This window comes from Coregonus clupeaformis, unplaced genomic scaffold (assembly GCF_020615455.1).
Source record: "Coregonus clupeaformis isolate EN_2021a unplaced genomic scaffold, ASM2061545v1 scaf0113, whole genome shotgun sequence".
In the NCBI taxonomy this organism is placed as follows: domain Eukaryota; kingdom Metazoa; phylum Chordata; class Actinopteri; order Salmoniformes; family Salmonidae; genus Coregonus; species Coregonus clupeaformis.
In genome coordinates this window covers 706,202-726,019 of record NW_025533568.1, presented here as the reverse complement: position 1 = coordinate 726,019, position 19,818 = coordinate 706,202, and the positions used below count along the sequence as shown (strand labels likewise).

The 19,818-nt window shown below is 45.5% G+C and overlaps 1 protein-coding gene across 1 annotated transcript; it reads right to left on the bottom strand.

Annotated features, from left to right (window-relative positions):
• Positions 1 to 776: 776 nt before the first annotated feature.
• Positions 777 to 18,770, bottom strand: LOC121555820 (potassium voltage-gated channel subfamily A member 3-like). Its single transcript, XM_045213484.1, has 4 exons — positions 18,253 to 18,770; positions 7,896 to 8,139; positions 6,082 to 6,549; positions 777 to 1,485 (listed from the first exon to the last, which is right to left on the bottom strand). Exons 1-4 carry the CDS (start codon positions 18,594 to 18,596, stop codon positions 880 to 882), a joined length of 1,662 nt encoding a protein of 553 aa, XP_045069419.1. The 5' UTR covers positions 18,597 to 18,770; the 3' UTR covers positions 777 to 879.
• Between the last annotated feature and the right edge of the window lie 1,048 nt (positions 18,771 to 19,818).

Here is a 19,818-nt window from a genome sequence, read left to right as displayed (position 1 = left end):
TGCCTCTGAAATCAACGTCAGCACAATAACTGTTCGTTGGGAGTTTCATGAACTTGGTTTCCATGGCCTAAGATCCCCATGCCTGGCTCGGAGCAGTGGAAACGTGTTCTATGGAGTGATGAATCACGCTTCACCATGTGGCAGTCCGACAGACAAATCTGGGTTTGGCGGATGCCAGGAGAACGCAACCTGCCCCAATGCATAGTGCCAACTGTAATGTTTGGTGGAGGAGGAATAATGGTCTGGGGCTGTTTTTCATGGTTCGGGCTAGGCCCCTTAGTTCCAGTGAAGGGAAATCTTATCGCTACAGCATACAATGACATTCTAGACGATTCTGTGCTGCTAACTTTGTGGCAACAGTTTGGGAAAGGCCCTTTCCTGTTTCAGCAAGACAATACCCCCTTGCACAAAGCGAGGTCCATAAAGAAATGGTTTGTCGAGATCGGTGTGGAAGAACTTGACTGGCCTGCACAGAGCCCTGTCCTCAACCCCATCGAACACCTTTGGGATGAATTGGAACGCCGACTGCGAGCCAGGCCTAATCGCCCAACATCAGTGCCCGACCTCACTAATGCTCTTGTGGCTGAATGGAAGCAAGTCCCCCGCAGCAATGTTCCAACATCTAGTGGAAAGCCTTCCCAGAAGAGTGGAGGCTGTTATAGCAGCAAAGGTGGGGGGACCAACTCCATATCAATGCCCATGATTTTGGAATGAGATGTTGGGCGAGCAGGTGTCCACATACTTTTGGTAATGTAGTGTAGATATCCCCTTTAGGTATGGGGCCTGGAGGTGCATGCTGGTGATGGGTTTCCCCTCATTCAACCCCTTCTGTTAAAGCACTACATACATTCATCCACGAGTCCGTTATGACGCCATAGACTACACGTCAGTGAATATCTTCTTGTTGATGCTGACGCTGTTCGCTGTGTTGTTTTGTGTCATGGTTGTTGTCGTGGTAGCGGTGGTTGCCGTGGGGAAGTTCTGCTGCTGTTTGAAGGTGCTGCTGTTCAGTTCTCTGTGTTCCTCTATCACCAGGTACTCACTCTTACTGAGCGATGAAGAGCTGCTCCTCTTCCTCATCCCCCCATCCTCCTCCGTCTCGGACGCCAGCGGCTGACAGCTTCCCACGTGGAGGTACTGCGCCTGCTCCTCCCCCTCCGTCTCCCGATGGTAGAAGTAGTTGAAGTTGGACACGATGACGGGGACGGGTAGGGCGATGGTCAGCACGCCAGCGATGGCGCAGAGAGAGCCCACGATCTTCCCGCCGATGGTTATCGGGTGCATGTCGCCGTAGCCGACAGTAGTCATGGTGACCACGGCCCACCAGAAGGCATCAGGGATGGAGCTAAAGCCGGAGTCTGGGTCGTCGGCCTCGGCGAAGTAGACGGCGCTGGAGAATAGGATGACTCCGATGAAGAGGAAGAAGATGAGGAGGCCCAGCTCCCGCATGCTGGCCTTCAGGGTCTGGCCCAGGATCTGGAGCCCCTACCATAGACAGACAGAGAGAGTTCAGACCTACCATAGACAGACAGAGAGTTCAGACCTACCATAGATAGACAGAGAGAGTTCAGACCTACCATAGATAGACAGAGAGAGTTCAGACCTACCATAGATAGACAGAGAGAGTTCAGACCTACCATAGATAGACAGAGAGAGTTCAGACCTACCATAGATAGACAGAGAGAGTTCAGACCTACCATAGATAGACAGAGAGAGTTCAGACCTACCATAGATAGACAGAGAGTTCAGACCTACCATAGATAGACAGAGAGTTCAGACCTACCATAGATAGACAGAGAGTTCAGACCTACCATAGATAGACAGAGAGTTCAGACCTACCATAGATAGACAGAGAGAGTTCAGACCTACCATAGATAGACAGAGAGAGTTCAGACCTACCATAGACAGACAGAGAGTTCAGACCTACCATAGATAGACAGAGAGAGTTCAGACCTACCATAGATAGACAGAGAGAGTTCAGACCTACCATAGACAGACAGAGAGAGTTCAGACCTACCATAGATAGACAGAGAGAGTTCAGACCTACCATAGATAGACAGAGAGAGTTCAGACCTACCATAGATAGACAGAGAGAGTTCAGACCTACCATAGATAGACAGAGTGTTCAGACCTACCATAGATAGACAGAGAGTTCAGACCTACCATAGATAGAGAGAGAGTTCAGACCTACCATAGATAGACAGAGAGTTCAGACCTACCATAGATAGACAGAGAGTTCAGACCTACCATAGATAGACAGAGAGTTCAGACCTACCATAGATAGACAGAGAGAGTTCAGACCTACCATAGATAGACAGAGAGAGTTCAGACCTACCATAGATAGACAGAGAGAGTTCAGACCTACCATAGACAGACAAAGAGAGTTCAGACCTACCATAGATAGACAGAGAGAGTTCAGACCTACCATAGACAGACAGAGAGTTCAGACCTACCATAGATAGACAGAGAGTTCAGACTAACCATAGATAGACAGAGAGAGTTCAGACCTACCATAGATAGACAGAGAGTTCAGACCTACCATAGATAGACAGAGAGTTCAGACCTACCATAGATAGACAGAGAGTTCAGACCTACCATAGATAGACAGAGAGAGTTCAGACCTACCATAGATAGACAGAGAGAGTTCAGACCTACCATAGATAGACAGAGAGTTCAGACCTACCATAGATAGACAGACAGAGAGTTCAGACCTACCATAGATAGACAGACAGAGTTCAGACCTACCATAGATAGACAGAGAGAGTTCAGACCTACCATAGATAGACAGAGAGAGTTCAGACCTACCATAGATAGACAGAGAGAGTTCAGACCTACCATAGACAGACAGAGAGAGTTCAGACCTACCATAGATAGACAGAGAGAGTTCAGACCTACCATAGATAGACAGAGAGTTCAGACATACCATAGATAGACAGAGAGTTCAGACCTACCATAGATAGACAGAGAGAGTTCAGACCTACCATAGATAGACAGAGAGAGTTCAGACCTACCATAGATAGACAGAGAGTTCAGACCTACCATAGATAGACAGAGAGAGTTTAGACCTACCATAGATAGACAGAGAGAGTTTAGACCTACCATAGATAGACAGAGAGAGTTCAGACCTACCATAGATAGACAGAGAGAGTTCAGACCTACCATAGATAGACAGAGAGAGTTCAGACCTACCATAGATAGACAGAGAGAGTTCAGACCTACCATAGATAGACAGAGAGAGTTCAGACCTACCATAGATAGACAGAGAGTTCAGACTAACCATAGATAGACAGAGAGAGTGCAGACCTACCATAGATAGACAGAGAGAGTTCAGACCTACCATAGATAGACAGAGAGAGTTCAGACCTACCATAGATAGACAGAGAGAGTTCAGACCTACCATAGACAGACAGAGAGATTCAGACCTACCATAGATAGACAGAGAGAGTTCAGACCTACCATAGACAGACAGAGAGAGTTCAGACCTACCATAGATAGACAGAGAGAGTTCAGACCTACCATAGATAGACAGAGAGAGTTCAGACCTACCATAGACAGACAGAGAGAGTTCAGACCTACCATAGATAGACAGAGAGTTCAGACCTACCATAGATAGACAGAGAGAGTTCAGACCTACCATAGATAGACAGAGAGTTCAGACCTACCATAGATAGACAGAGAGAGTTCAGACCTACCATAGATAGACAGAGAGTTCAGACCTACCATAGATAGACAGAGAGAGTTCAGACCTACCATAGATAGACAGAGAGAGTTCAGACCTACCATAGATAGACAGAGAGAGTTCAGACCTACCATAGATAGACAGAGAGTTCAGACCTACCATATATAGACAGAGAGAGTTCAGACCTACCAGACAGAGAGAGTTCAGACCTACCATAGATAGACAGAGAGAGTTCAGACCTACCATAGATAGACAGAGAGTTCAGACCTACCATAGATAGACAGAGAGTTCAGACCTACCATAGATAGACAGAGAGAGTTCAGACCTACCATAGATAGACAGAGAGAGTTCAGACGTACCATAGATAGACAGAGAGAGTTCAGACCTACCATAGATAGACAGAGAGAGTTCAGACCTACCATAGATAGACAGAGAGAGTTCAGACCTACCATAGATAGACAGAGAGAGTTCAGACCTACCATAGATAGACAGAGAGAGTTCAGACCTACCATAGATAGACAGAGAGAGTTCAGACCTACCATAGATAGACAGAGAGAGTTCAGACCTACCATAGACAGACAGAGAGAGTTCAGACCTACCATAGATAGACAGAGAGAGTTCAGACCTACCATAGACAGACAGAGAGAGTTCAGACCTACCATAGATAGACAGAGAGAGTTCAGACCTACCATAGATAGACAGAGAGAGTTCAGACCTACCATAGATAGACAGAGAGTTCAGACCTACCATAGATAGACAGAGAGAGTTCAGACCTACCATAGATAGACAGAGAGTTCAGACCTACCATAGACAGACAGAGAGAGTTCAGACCTACCATAGATAGACAGAGAGAGTTCAGACCTACCATAGATAGACAGAGAGTTCAGACCTACCATAGATAGACAGAGAGAGTTCAGACCTACCATAGATAGACAGAGAGTTCAGACCTACCATAGACAGACAGAGAGAGTTCAGACCTACCATAGATAGACAGAGAGAGTTCAGACCTACCATAGATAGAGAGAGTTCAGACCTACCATAGATAGACAGAGAGAGTTCAGACCTACCATAGATAGACAGAGAGAGTTCAGACCTACCATAGATAGACAGAGAGAGTTCAGACCTACCATAGATAGACAGAGAGAGTTCAGACCTACCATAGATAGACAGAGAGAGTTCAGACCTACCATAGATAGACAGAGAGAGTTCAGACCTACCATAGATAGACAGAGAGAGTTCAGACCTACCATAGATAGACAGAGAGTTCAGACCTACCATAGATAGACAGAGAGAGTTCAGACCTACCATAGATAGACAGAGAGAGTTCAGACCTACCATAGATAGACAGAGAGTTCAGACTAACCATAGATAGACAGAGAGAGTTCAGACCTACCATAGATAGACAGAGAGAGTTCAGACCTACCATAGATAGACAGAGAGAGTTCAGACCTACCATAGATAGACAGAGAGAGTTCAGACCTACCATAGATAGACAGAGAGATTCAGACCTACCATAGATAGACAGAGAGTTCAGACCTACCATAGATAGACAGAGAGAGATTCAGACCTACCATAGATAGACAGAGAGAGTTCAGACCTACCATAGATAGACAGAGAGAGTTCAGACCTACCATAGACAGACAGAGAGAGTTCAGACCTACCATAGATAGACAGAGAGAGTTCAGACCTACCATAGATAGACAGAGAGTTCAGACCTACCATAGATAGACAGAGAGTTCAGACCTACCATAGATAGACAGAGAGAGTTCAGACCTACCATAGATAGACAGAGAGTTCAGACCTACCATAGATAGACAGAGAGAGTTCAGACCTACCATAGACAGACAGAGAGAGTTCAGACCTACCATAGATAGACAGAGAGTTCAGACCTACCATAGACAGACAGAGAGAGTTCAGACCTACCATAGATAGACAGAGAGAGTTCAGACCTACCATAGATAGACAGAGAGAGTTCAGACCTACCATAGATAGACAGAGAGTTCAGACCTACCATAGATAGACAGAGAGAGTTCAGACCTACCATAGATAGACAGAGAGAGTTCAGACCTACCATAGATAGACAGAGAGAGTTCAGACCTACCATAGATAGACAGAGAGAGTTCAGACCTACCATAGATAGACAGAGAGAGTTCAGACCTACCATAGATAGACAGAGAGAGTTCACTCTAATTAGTTTACTGTATTAGGGCAATTGCTTTTGTTCAACGCAGCTTCAGCTTGACAGTACACACACACACACACACACACACACACACACACACACACACACACACACACACACACGCGAGAGGGAGAGCGAAAGCGAGAGGGAGAGAGAGGGCAATAGTGAACATTGAACACATCTTTGGAGGTTTGTGCTATATAGAGATGGTGCTAGGTACCTTGGAGTGTCTGGACAGCTTGAAGATCCTGAAGACCCTGACCAGCCTGATGACCCTGAGGATGGCGAGGGACATGGCTTGCTGCCCGTTCCCCTGCTGCTCCGCCAGCTCCGTGCCCAGTGTAATGAAGTAGGGTATGATAGCAACGATATCTATGATGTTCATGATGTTCCTAGAGAACGTGGCCTTGGAGGGACAGGCAAAGAACCGGACCAGCAGCTCGAAGGAGAACCAGATGATGCACAGCGTCTCTACCACGAAGAACGGGTCGGAGAACGGAGAGGAGAAGTACGGCTCGGTGCCGTTAATAACGGGAGCCACGGGGACGGGCTCCTTGTGGTCGTCCCTGAACTCCGGTAACGTCTCCAGGCAGAAGATAACGATGGAGATGAGGATGACGAGGACAGAGACGATGGCTATCCCCCGCGCCGGACCACTGCTCTCTGGGTACTCAAACAGCAGCCACACCTTTAACATGAGAGGAGATATACTGGATTAACAATACACTTCCCAGGACATAGACATGTCTTATACGGGCAGAAAGCTTACATTCTTGGTAATCTAACTGCACTGTCCAATTTACAGTAGCTATTACAGTGAAAAAATACCCATGCTATTGTTTGAGGAGAGTGCACAACAACAAAAACGTATCACGGCAACTGGTTTGATACATTCACCTCTGAAGGTAAATAATGTACTTACATTCAGTAATCTTGCTCTGATTTGTCATCCTAAGGGTTCCAGAGATCAAATGTAGCATAGTTTTGTTTGATAAAATCAATTTTTATATGCGAATGTAGGAACTGGGTTCTACAGTTTGAATCCCTGCTGTCTCTGGATCCGCACCTACCCCGCCCGGCCATCTAGATGTGTGAAAGTTAGTATATAAGCTAATGATTCATCATGTATGACATTCCTGGAAGTGTGTAAACTTACATTTTGTATTACCATATCATTTTTGTATGTTCTCTATAGTTATGTACTTGAGAATGTATCAATTGACCAATTCGGCACATTTGGGCAGACTTGATACAAAATTGTCCAGTAATGCAATGCTTCACTGGATCAATCTGAAACTTTGCACACACACTGCTGCCATCTAGTGGCCAAAGTCTAAATTGTGCCTAAACTGCAATATTATATTGTGGCCTTTCTCTTGCATTTCAAATATGATGGAACAAAACATATTTGTTTGTTTGTATTATCTTTTACCAGATCTAATGTGTTATATTCTCCGACATTAATTTCACATTTCCACAAACTTCAAAGTGTTTCCTTTCAAATGCTATCAAAAATATGCATATCCTTGCTTCAGGTCCTGAGCTACAGGCAGTTAGATTTGGGTATGTCATTTTAGGCGAACATTTTTTTTTAAAAAGGGTCCGATCCTTAAAAGGTTAAGATAAAATAATATTGTATTAGTTCACCCAAAATAGACATTTGTATTCTGTTCGTTATTTTAAATTCCTTGCTCAAGGGAACATCAACATTACATTTACGTTTAGCAGACACACTAATGTGGAGCAAACTGCATAAATGTTCATACTGGTCGACTGTGGGAATCAAACCCACAACCCTGACGTTGCAAGTGCCATGCTCTACCAACCGAGCCACACAGGATTAGCAGACGGGAAGAGAAACTGAAGAAGAAGGGGAAACGCTAGAAGGTTCTAAAGGACGACCACTCCACAGATCATTTAAAATGCTGTTATTATTACTGCATGTTCAATGGAAGAAACATTTCTAAACTCTGACGTGTGTTTGGCTTTTGTCGGGGGAGTAAAATGATAGAAGACGTCTGTACTCAACCACACCTGTCTCTGCAGCTCATTGTCAGGTAGTGGTCTCTCCTCTTCCTTAATAAAACCCTCATCCTCTCTGAACTTCTCCATGGCCTCTTCTCCCAGCTCGTAGAAGCGGATCTCCTCAGAGAAGATGTCTATGGGCACGTTGACGGGTCTCCTGATGCGCCCGCCTGACTGGTAATAATAGAGGATAGCGTCGAAGCTGGGCCGGTTCCTGTCAAAGAAATACTCGTTCCTCAGAGGGTCAAAGTACCTGGAAAGGGGGGGGATAGAGAGAGACCGATACATACATTTATGTAGTAATGCTTCATTGATTGACAGACCGACAGACAGACAGACAGACAGGCAGGCAGGCAGGCAGGCAGGCAGACAGACAGACAGACAGACAGACAGGCAGGCAGGCAGGCAGACAGGCAGGCAGGCAGGCAGGCAGGCAGGCAGGCAGGCAGACAGACAGACAGACAGACAGACAGACAGACAGGCAGGCAGGCAGGCAGGCAGGCAGGCAGGCAGGCAGGCAGGCAGGCAGACAGACAGACAGACAGGCAGGGAGACAGGCAGGGAGACAGGCAGGGAGACAGGCAGGGAGACAGGCAGGGAGACAGGCAAGCACATCGTCAGCTCAGCTCCCTCCGTTCATTCACGATAACAATCCACGATATGGCAGAGGTTGAAAAGCCATAACATATACGTTTTTTCAACAACAGGTTTCGGTCAATCATATCAAAGGCTGCACTGAAATCTAACAGTACAGCTCCCACAATCTTGTTATTATCAATTTCTTTCAACCAATCATCAGTCATTTGTGTCAGTGCAGTACATGTTGAGTTCCCTTCTCTATAAGCATGCTGAAAGTCTGTTGTAAATTTGTTTACAGAGAAATAGCATTGTATTTGGTCAAACACAATCTTTTCCAACAGTTTGCTAAGAGCTGGCAGCAAGCTGATAGGTCTGCTGTTAGAACCAGTAAAGGCCGCTTTACCATTCTTGGGTAGTGGAATGACTTTGGCTTTCCTCCAGGCCTGAGGATGAAGACTTTCCTCTAGGCTCAGATTAAAGACATGACAGATAGGAGTGGCCATAGAGTCAGCTACCATCCCCAGTAGCTTTCCATCTAAGTTGTCAATGCCAGGAGGTTTGTCATTATTTTTCCACCTCTCCCACACTCACTTTACAAAATTCAAACTTGCAATGCTTTTCTTTCATTATATGTTTTTTTATGCATGAGTACGATGGCTCACTGTTCGTTGTTGACATTTCCTGCCTAAGTTTGCCCACTTTGCCAATGAAGTAATCATTAAAAGAATTGGCAACATCAAATGGTTTTGTGATGAATAAGCCATCTGATTCGATGAAAGATGGAGTTGAATTAGTGTTTCTACCCATAATTTCATTTAAAGTACTCCAAAGTTTTTTTCCATCATTCTATACATCATTGATCTTGGCTTCATAATACAGTTTCTTCTTCTTTTTGTTGAGTTTAGTCACATAATTCTCAATTTACATTAAGTCAACCAGTCAGATGTGCAGCCAGACCTATTAGCCCCTCCTTTAGCCCCGTCTCTTTACAGGGATATGGCTCTGAATACTATATATACAGCAACACCTCCCCCCATAAGCCTTTCTGTCTCTTCTATAGATGTTATATCCTTGTATTGTTACTGCTGTATCATCAAAGGAATTATCTAAGTGAGTCTCAGAAATGGCTAATATATGAATGTTATTGATTTCATTAACCTTATTTCTAAGGCTACATATATTAATATGGGCTATTTTCAGCCCTTTCCTGGGTAGCTTATCAGAGATAGACATAATACCGGAAAGAGCAAACAAAGCATGAGTAAAAATATATACAGTTCAGCATTAATCAATTAGTGTGCTGCGGGGTTGAAGCTACGAACCCATAGGCTTGGCTCTCTCATCCCTTCCAGGCTTTTGGGAGGGAGGGTGGACAATGAGCCTGTCATAGCAGATGTAAGCAATGTCCCCACGCGCTCTGGCAGCTTTTATGGCTGGGATAAGTTCTTTCCTCTTCTGGCGCACAGCTTCAGGATAGTCCTCGTTGAGGAAGATATACGTTCCTCTCAAGTTCTTGGCTCTTTCCAGAACAGCTACCTTGTCCTTGAACCTCAGGAACTTGACCACTATCAGCCTGGGCCTGTCACCTGGGCCGGTGGTGGGTTTTCCAGTCCTGTGGGGGCGCTCCACCTCAATCTTCCTGTGGTACATCTTCAATTTCTCAGAGATAATTTCCCTCACTTTGTCCTCAGACTCAGTCCAGGTCTCATGTGGAGATTCTGCAATTCCGTCCAGAACCATGTTGTTACGCTTTAATTGTCCCTCGAGATTTATCCGTCATTGTTATCATGGATTCACATACAGAACTGATGTCCTCTCTCAATGAATTACAGATTGCTGTAATCTTGCCATTCTCCTGTTTAAACTCATCGAGCTGACCCTGGGAGAACTGCAAACTGTTCTTCAGTTCCTGGACCTCTCTGGTCAGGTCGTCCACCAGTATTTGGACAAAGCACTTGAAGCTATTTTCTTGTTGTTGTAACAACTGCTTTTAGAACTATTTTTGTTTGTTTAAAAGATCCTTCACGTGTGATAGAGAGACACCACTGTCCTCGACAACGGTTCTCCCGCAGGCTTTGGTCTTTGTCATGGTAGCAACGTAGGTTACTCTGTTACTCCTCTCAGTTCTAGACAGGACAGGTCTCTCAGTTCCAGACAGGACAGGTCTCTCAGTTCCAGACAGGACAGGTCTCTCAGTTCCAGACAGGACAGGTCTCTCAGTTCTAGACAGGACAGGTCTCTCAGTTCCAGACAGGACAGGTCTCTCAGTTCCAGACAGGACAGGTCTCTCAGTTCCAGACAGGACAGGTCTCTCAGTTCTAGACAGGACAGGTCTCTCAGTTCCAGACAGGACAGGTCTCTCAGTTCCAGACAGGACAGGTCTCTCAGTTCCAGACAGGACAGGTCTCTCAGTTCCAGACAGGACAGGTCTCTCAGTTCCAGACAGGACAGGTCTCTCAGTTCCAGACAGGACAGGTCTCTCAGTTCCAGACAGGACAGGTCTCTCAGTTCCAGACAGAGCAGGTCTCTCAGTTCCAGACAGAGCAGGTCTCTCAGTTCCAGACAGGACAGGTCTCTCAGTTCCAGACAGGACAGGTCTCTCAGTTCCAGACAGGACAGGTCTCTCAGTTCCAGACAGGACAGGTCTCTCAGTTCCAGACAGGACAGGTCTCTCAGTTCCAGACAGGACAGGTCTCTCAGTTCCAGACAGAGCAGGTCTCTCAGTTCCAGACAGGACAGGTCTCTCAGTTCCAGACAGGACAGGTCTCTCAGTTCCAGACAGGACAGGTCTCTCAGTTCCAGACAGGACAGGTCTCTCAGTTCCAGACAGGACAGGTCTCTCAGTTCCAGACAGGACAGGTCACAGGGAAGACTGAAAACAACAACAACAACAAACAGCAGAGATCTAGACAGCCACAAACCGGGACAATCTGCGGTCTCAGCCACAATGGCTAACCGCGTCGCGGGCTGCGTTCAAGCCCTCAAGAAAACCCCGCTAGCTTGATAGGCCAAATAGCTCCTCAGACCCGTCCTTGGTCGGCAGGATCACTGGACAGAGAGTAGCAGTCCCAGCAACAGATGCCAACTGTGCCGCGGGATCCAAACTCAAAAGTTAGCTAGCTACTAAGAAACTTTCCAATACACTTTCAAAACAACAAACTTTCCGAAACAACAATCCGAGCGCTCCCTTGTTCCGCGTTCAACAGGAAGTGACGATGAATGGACTGAAAAGAAACGCATGTATGAGTCCATCTGAAATCTCCCTGCTACCGTATGAGTCCATCTGAAATCTCCCTGCTACCGTATGAGTCCATCTGAAATCTCCCTGCTACCGTATGAGTCCATCTGAAATCTCCCTGCTACCGTATGAGTCCATCTGAAATCTCCCTGCTACCGTATGAGTCCATCTGAAATCTCCCTGCTACCGTATGAGTCCATCTGAAATCTCCCTGCTACCGTATGAGTCCATCTGAAATCTTCCTGCTACCGTATGAGTCCATCTGAAATCTCCCTGCTACCGTATGAGTCCATCTGAAATCTCCCTGCTACCGTATGAGTCCATCTGAAATCTCCCTGCTACCGTATGAGTCCATCTGAAATCTCCCTGCTACCGTATGAGTCCATCTGGGATAGGATAAAGTAATCCTTCTACCCCCCCTTACCCCACCCCACCCCCCCCACAAAAAAAAAGTGGTTGTCCCACTGGCTATAAGGTGAATGCACCAATTTGTAAGTCGCTCTGGATAAGAGGGTCTGCTAAATGACGTAAATGTAAATGTAAATCTGAACAGCTTCTCACTTCTTTGTTTCTCCAGTTGTCAGTTCGACAACACTGTTTACACACTCATTTGTGGTTCCCAAATAAAAAAATGACAGTTGGAACGGCAAACTGCAAGTGCTTTTAGCTTGCGGTTTGTCGCTCCTTTATGTAGAGGGAATACAAAAATGATAGTGTCTGAAAGAATGATATGGATTTAACATTTGTCAAATTCTTGAGCATGTACTCAAAACTAAAATAAGCTAGAGTTAGGGTTAACATAGAGAATAATACAATAAACAGTCAACAGTAAACACTAGAAGTTACCTCATCCTCTTCTTGGGGTGAAGGTTAGGGTTAACATCCTCTTCTTGGGGTGAAGGTTAGGGTTAACATCCTCTTCTTGGGGTGAAGGTTAGGGTTAACATCCTCTTCTTGGGGTAAAGGTCAGGGTTAACATCCTCTTCTTGGGGTGAAGGTTAGGGTTAACATCCTCTTCTTGGGGTGAAGGTTAGGGTTAACATCCTCTTCTTGGGGTGAAATTTAGGGTTAACATCCTCTTCTCGGGGTGAAGGTTAGGGTTAACATCCTCTTCTTGGGGTGAAGGTTAGGGTTAACATCCTCTTCTTGGGGGTGAAGGTTAGGGTTAACATCCTCTTCTTGGGGTGAAGGTTAGGGTTAACATCCTCTTCTTGGGGTGAAGGTTAGGGTTAACATCATCTTCTTGGGGTGAAGGTCAGGGTTAACATCCTCTTCTTGGGGTGAAGGTTAGGGTTAACATCCTCTTCTTGACGTGAAGGTTAGGGTTAACATCCTCTTCTTGGGGTGAAGGTTAGGGTTAACATCCTCTTCTTGGGGTGAAGGTTAGGGTTAACATCCTCTTCTTGGGGTGAAGGTCAGGGTTAACATCCTCTTCTTGGGGTGAAGGTCAGGGTTAACATCCTCTTCTTGGGGTGAAGGTCAGGGTTAACATCCTCTTCTTGGGGTAAAGGTTAGGGTTAACATCCTCTTCTTGGGGTGAAGGTTAGGGTTAACATCCTCTTCTTGGGGTGAAAGGTTAGGGTTAACATCCTCTTCTTGGGGTGAAGGTTAGGGTTAACATCCTCTTCTTGGGGGTGAAGGTTAGGGTTAACATCCTCTTCTTGGGGTAAAGGTTAGGGTTAACATCCTCTTCTTGGGGTGAAGGTTAGGGTTAACATCCTCTTCTTGGGGTAAAGGTTAGGGTTAACATCATCTTCTTGGGTGAAGGTTAGGGTTAACATCCTCTTCTTGGGGTGAAGGTCAGGGTTAACATCCTCTTCTTGGGGTGAAGGTCAGGGTTAACATCCTCTTCTTGGGGTGAAGGTTAGGGTTAACATCCTCTTCTTGGGGTGAAGGTTAGGGTTAACATCCTCTTCTTGGGGTGAAATTTAGGGTTAACATCCTCTTCTTGGGGTGAAGGTTAGGGTTAACATCCTCTTCTTGGGGTGAAGGTCAGGGTTAACATCCTCTTCTTGGGGTGAAGGTTAGGGTTAACATCCTCTTCTTGGGGTAAAGGTCAGGGTTAACATCCTCTTCTTGGGGTGAAGGTCAGGGTTAACATCCTCTTCTTGGGGTGAAGGTTAGGGTTAACATCCTCTTCTTGGGGTGAAGGTTAGGGTTAACATCCTCTTCTTGGGGTGAAGATCAGGGTTAACATCCTCTTCTTGGGGTGAAGGTTAGGGTTAACATCCTCTTCTTGGGGTGAAGGTCAGGGTTAACATCCTCTTCTTGGGGTGAAGGTTAGGGTTAACATCCTCTTCTTGGGGTGAAGGTTAGGGTTAACATCCTCTTCTTGGGGTGAAGGTCAGGGTTAACATCCTCTTCTTGGGGTGAAGGTTAGGGTTAACATCCTCTTCTTGGGGTGAAGGTTAGGGTTAACATCCTCTTCTTGGGGTGAAGGTTAGGGTTAACATCCTCTTCTTGGGGGTGAAGATTAGGGTTAACATCCTCTTCTTGGGGGTGAAGGTTAGGTCTTAAGGGTTAACATCCTCTTCTTGGGGTGAAGGTTAGTGTTAACATCCTCTTCTTGGGGTGAAGGTTAGGGTTAACATCCTCTTCTTGGGGTGAAGGTCAGGGTTAACATCCTCTTCTTGGGGTGAAGGTTAGGGTTAACATCCTCTTCTTGGGGTGAAGGTTAGGGTTAACATCCTCTTCTTGGGGTGAAGGTTAGGGTTAACATCCTCTTCTTGGGGTGAAGGTTAGGGTTAACATCCTCTTCTTGGGGTGAAGGTTAGGGTTAACATCATCTTCTTGGGGTGAAGGTCAGGGTTAACATCCTCTTCTTGGGGTGAAGGTTAGGGTTAACATCCTCTTCTTGGGGTGAAGGTTAGGGTTAACATCCTCTTCTTGGGGTGAAGGTTAGGGTTAACATCCTCTTCTTGGGGTGATTAGGTTAACATCCTCTTCTTGGGGTGAAGGTCAGGGTTAACATCCTCTTCTTGGGGTGAAGGTCAGGGTTAACATCCTCTTCTTGGGGTGAAGGTTAGGGTTAACATCCTCTTCTTGGGGTAAAGGTTAGGGTTAACATCCTCTTCTTGGGGTGAAGGTTAGGGTTAACATCCTCTTCTTGGGGTAAAGGTTAGGGTTAACATCCTCTTCTTGGGGTGAAGGTTAGGGTTAACATCCTCTTCTTGGGGTGAAGGTTAGGGTTAACATCCTCTTCTTGGGGTAAAGGTTAGGGTTAACATCCTCTTCTTGGGGTGAAGGTTAGGGTTAACATCCTCTTCTTGGGGTAAAGGTTAGGGTTAACATCATCTTCTTGGGTGAAGGTTAGGGTTAACATCCTCTTCTTGGGGTGAAGGTCAGGGTTAACATCCTCTTCTTGGGGTGAAGGTCAGGGTTAACATCCTCTTCTTGGGGTGAAGGTCAGGGTTAACATCATCTTCTTGTGGTGAAGGTTAGGTTTAACATCCTCTTCTTGGGGTGAAGGTTAGGGTTAACATCCTCTTCTTGGGGTGAAGGTTAGGGTTAACACCCTCTTCTTGGGTGAAGGTTAGGGTTAACATCATCTTATTGGGGTGAAAGTTAGGGTTAACATCCTCTTCTTGGGGTGAAGGTCAGGGTTAACATCCTCTTCTTGGGTGAAGGTCAGGGTTAACATCATCTTATTGGGGTGAAAGTTAGGGTTAACATCCTCTTCTTGGGGTGAAGGTCAGGGTTAACATCCTCTTCTTGGGGTGAAGGTTAGGGTTAACATCCTCTTCTTGGGGTGAAGGTCAGGGTTAACATCATCTTCTTGGGGTGAAGGTTAGGGTTAACATCCTCTTCTTGGGGTTAGGGTTAGGGTTAACTTAGACTCAGACAGGACTTTTAAACACTCTTAGAAAAAAGTGTTCCAAAAAGGTTTTGGGGTGGCTGTCCCCAAAAGAAAACCCTTTTTGGTTCCAGGAAGAACTATTTTTGGTTCCAAGTAGAACCCTTTTGGGTTCCATGTAAAAACCCTATGTGGAATGAAACCCAGAAGGGTTCTTAGAACTCAGACAGGACCTTTAAGGGTTCTTCAAAGGGTTCTCCTATCGGGACAGCCAAATGACCCTTTTAGGTTCTAGATAACACCTTCTTCTCTAAGAGTGTGTAGGCTCGACCCTAATTGAAGTGCTCTCTGACACCTGGAGTTGCAAATGGTCCAGGTACAAAGGACAATGCCAAAGGACTAGTCAGCCCTTCCCCCTCTGAGGGGCCAAAATGTTTCTCTCTGTTACAGTATCCAGAGCACTGAATATTGAATGTGATAGAATAATACTATAGTATCACAGGAGGCTGGTGAGGGGAGGACGGCTCATAATAATGGCTGGAACGGAGCAAATACAATTCCACTAATTCCGCTCCAGTCATTACCACAAGCCAGACCTCCCCATTTAAGGTGCCAGCAACCTCCTGTGTATACATGTATCTTATCTATCTGAAACTTGTTCACTGAGGATAACTCTGATGCTATCTACAGTGGGGAGAACAAGTATTTGATACACTGCCGATTTTGCAGGTTTTCCTACTTACAAAGCATGTAGAGGTCTGTAATTTGTATCATAGGTACACTTCAACTGTGAGAGACGGAATCTAAAACAAAAATCCAGAAAATCACATTGTATGATTTTTAAGTAATTAATTTGCATTTTATTGCATTACATAAGTATTTGATACATTAGAAAAGCAGTACTTAATATTTGGTACAGAAACCTTTGTTTGCAATTACAGAGATCATACGTTTCCTGTAGGTCTTGACCAGGTTTGCACACACTGCAGCAGGGATTTTGGCCCACTCCTCCATACAGACCTTCTCCAGATCCTTCAGGTTTCGGGGCTGTCGCTGGGCAATACGGACTTTCAGCTCCCTCCAAAGATTTTCTATTGGGTTCAGGTCTGGAGACTGGCTAGGCCACTCCAGGACCTTGAGATGCTTCTTACGGAGCCACTCCTTAGTTGCCCTGGCTGTGTGTTTCAGTCGTTGTCAAACTTCAGACGGGCCTGGACATGCGCTGGCTTGAGCAGGGGGACCTTGCGTGCGCTGCAGGATTTTAATCCATGACGGCGTAGTGTGTTACTAATGGTTTTGTTTGAGACTGTGGTCCCAGCTCTCTTCAGGTCATTGACCAGGTCCTGCCGTGTAGTTCTGGGCTGATCCCTCACCTTCCTCATGATCATTGATGCCCCACAAGGTGAGATCTTGCATGGAGCCCCAGACCGAGGGTGATTGACCGTCATCTTGAACTTCTTCCATTTTCTAATAATTGCGCCAACAGTTGTTGCCTTCTCACCAAGCTGCTTGCCTATTGTCCTGTAGCCCATCCCAGCCTTGTGCAGGTCTACAATTTTATCCCTGATGTCCTTACACAGCTCTCTGGTCTTGGCCATTGTGGAGAGGTTGGAGTCTGTTTGATTGAGTGTGTGGACAGGTGTCTTTTATACAGGTAACGAGTTCAAACAGGTGCAGTTAATACAGGTAATGAGTGGAGAACAGGAGGGCTTCTTAAAGAAAAACTAACAGGTCTGTGAGAGACGGAATTCTTACTGGTTGGTAGGTGATCAAATACTTATGTCATGCAATAAAATGCAAATTAATTACTTAAAAATCATACAATGTGATCTTCTGGATTTTTGTTTTAGATTCCGTCTCTCACAGTTGAAGTGTACCTATGATAAAAATTACAGACCTCTACATGCTTTGTAAGTAGGAAAACCTGCTAAATCTGCAGTGTATCAAATACTTGTTCTCCCCACTGTATATGGTTGTATTATCTATGTGTTACTTGTATCTGTACAGGGTGAACTCTGAATTACTATATGCAAAAAGGTTTTATGGTCCTCTCAGGAATTCTGTCTTATTTACATTGGTGTCGTCCCCCACACAAGCCTTTAAATGCTGTGACGCCATTGGAGACTGGACCTCGGAGTGTTTAGGTTACTGTAAACTTGGTATCGTTTGATTGGTCAACGGTGGTTGGTTTTGGGTTGAAAGGTTACACCTTCAGATGTTATAAATTGAATTAAATGCCTTTGTTATCTCTCTTATCCTGTATCCAGTCCACGGAGGAAGGTTGCTTGATTAATTCTCAGGCTTCAAGGACTCTGGCCTAGTAAGCATCTCTTTGTTCACGCTTTGTCTTCTAAGTTAACCTCAGGATCTATATGCTTTGTAATGCTTGGTAATGCTTTGTAACTTAAGCTTCATGCCTTGTATGTGAATCCATTCATTGAACAATGTTAATTAAATATCTGCCTTTGATATAGACAATTCCCAGACTAATTATTGCTAGTCAACATCAACTCATTGCCTAATGCTTGCTTGTATATTTTAATTATCTTATGAGTCAGCTAAACATTTTAATAGGCTAATTGCTTCGTCTTATTACGAGTCACATGTGAGGTATTTATAATATCATGAATACTGTATACACACATGTCAAATATCAGTGTATAATAATCTATATAAGTACTAAAGTTACCTCATTCTCTTCCAGGAGTTAACATACAGACACAGTATAACCAATATTACTAAAGTACTCTAGTTACCTCATTCTCTTCTTGGGGTCCCCCAGCAGGGTCTCAGGGAACTGGGAGAGGGTCTTCAGCTGCGTCTCGAAGCGCAGCCCGGAGATATTGATGACAACGCGTTCACAGCACTCGTGGTCCGGTTGGTTCCGTTCGTACCGGTCCAGAGAGTGGTGACCTGGTAGCACCACCAACTCCTCCAGCATGTTGTCTCCGCCGCACGCCACCACCGTCATCACATCGATGTCTGTCTCTGTGTATCCGTGGTTTATTAGGGTGTCGCGGTCTCGGAGGTCGGGGTTGTCCTGGTGGGTCTTGGTGACGGAAGGCGGCGGGGATTGCAGGAGGCTGAGGTGGTCGTCCATGTGCACGCTGAGATAGAGGGGTGGAGATGCACGCAGGGGCACCAGCTGCTCCCCCTCCGCGAGCCCCTGTCAGCTTCTCCTCCTCAGTCTCCTCTCTCTCGGTCTCTCTCTGTCTCTGTCTCTCACTCTCTCCGATTGGTGTTCCCACCCACAGCGCGAGAGCTGGGGTTTATAAACACGTGAGCTCTACCCCCGCCCCTGGCAGGAGCCTCTCTCTCTCTCTCTCTCTCTCTCTCTCTCTCTCTCTCTCTCTCTCTCTCTCTCTCTCTCTCTCTCTCTCTCTCTCTCCCTCCTATCAGAGCGTGGACAAACATAAACACGGAGTCTCAGACACATCACATCCCCACTCTCTGGGCCTCTCTCTCTGGGCCTATCTCTCTCTGGGCCTATCTCTCTCTGGGCCTATCTCTCTCTGGGCCTATCTCTCTCTGGGCCTATCTCTCTCTGGGCCTATCTCTCTCTGGGCCTCTCTCTCTGGGCCTATCTCTCTCTGGGCCTATCTCTCTCTGGGCCTATCTCTCTCTGGGCCTATCTCTCTCTGGGCCTATCTCTCTCTGGGCCTCTCTCTCTCTCTCTCTGCCCGCAACAAGAATTATGAATGAAACGACAAGCAGGACAGCACCTTTTGATCAAGGTGACCGAGGACATTGTTGGGTAGATATAGGTTAATGGTTTTTAATCAAAGGGGCTGCATTATGGAGAAAAACATTGAAAACAGTACCTTTGTGGAAGTCTGTGGACAAGGTTTGACAGCAATCCATGCTTTGATTTAGTTTCCCTGGCACTGTTGTTTCCAAATGGTAAAGTTTTAGCATTTGTGGCAAAAATCCCATCTAAATCCTCCTACCGACATTAGCATTTTTCACACATCATGTTTAAATCATCTACAAATGACTTTGTTGAGCTTCACAATCAATTTGAGATACTTTCAGATTAAACTAAACACACCTATTCAATAATAATATTGATACATGGGATTTAAAGCAAAAAAATACATCTGGCATAAAAAAAATTGATTTAAATGGACAGATGTTTTCTGTCTACCTGGCGCCGACGAAGATGGCGGCCTCGTGACTAGTTCTTAGGAAACTTTGTGGTATTTGTGTTTTTATGTATTTTTTACATTATTAGCTCAGAAAATGTTTTGTATCATTACATACAGCCGGGAAAAACTATTGGATATCAGAGTGGCGGTAACTCACCAGAACTACCAGCATTACGA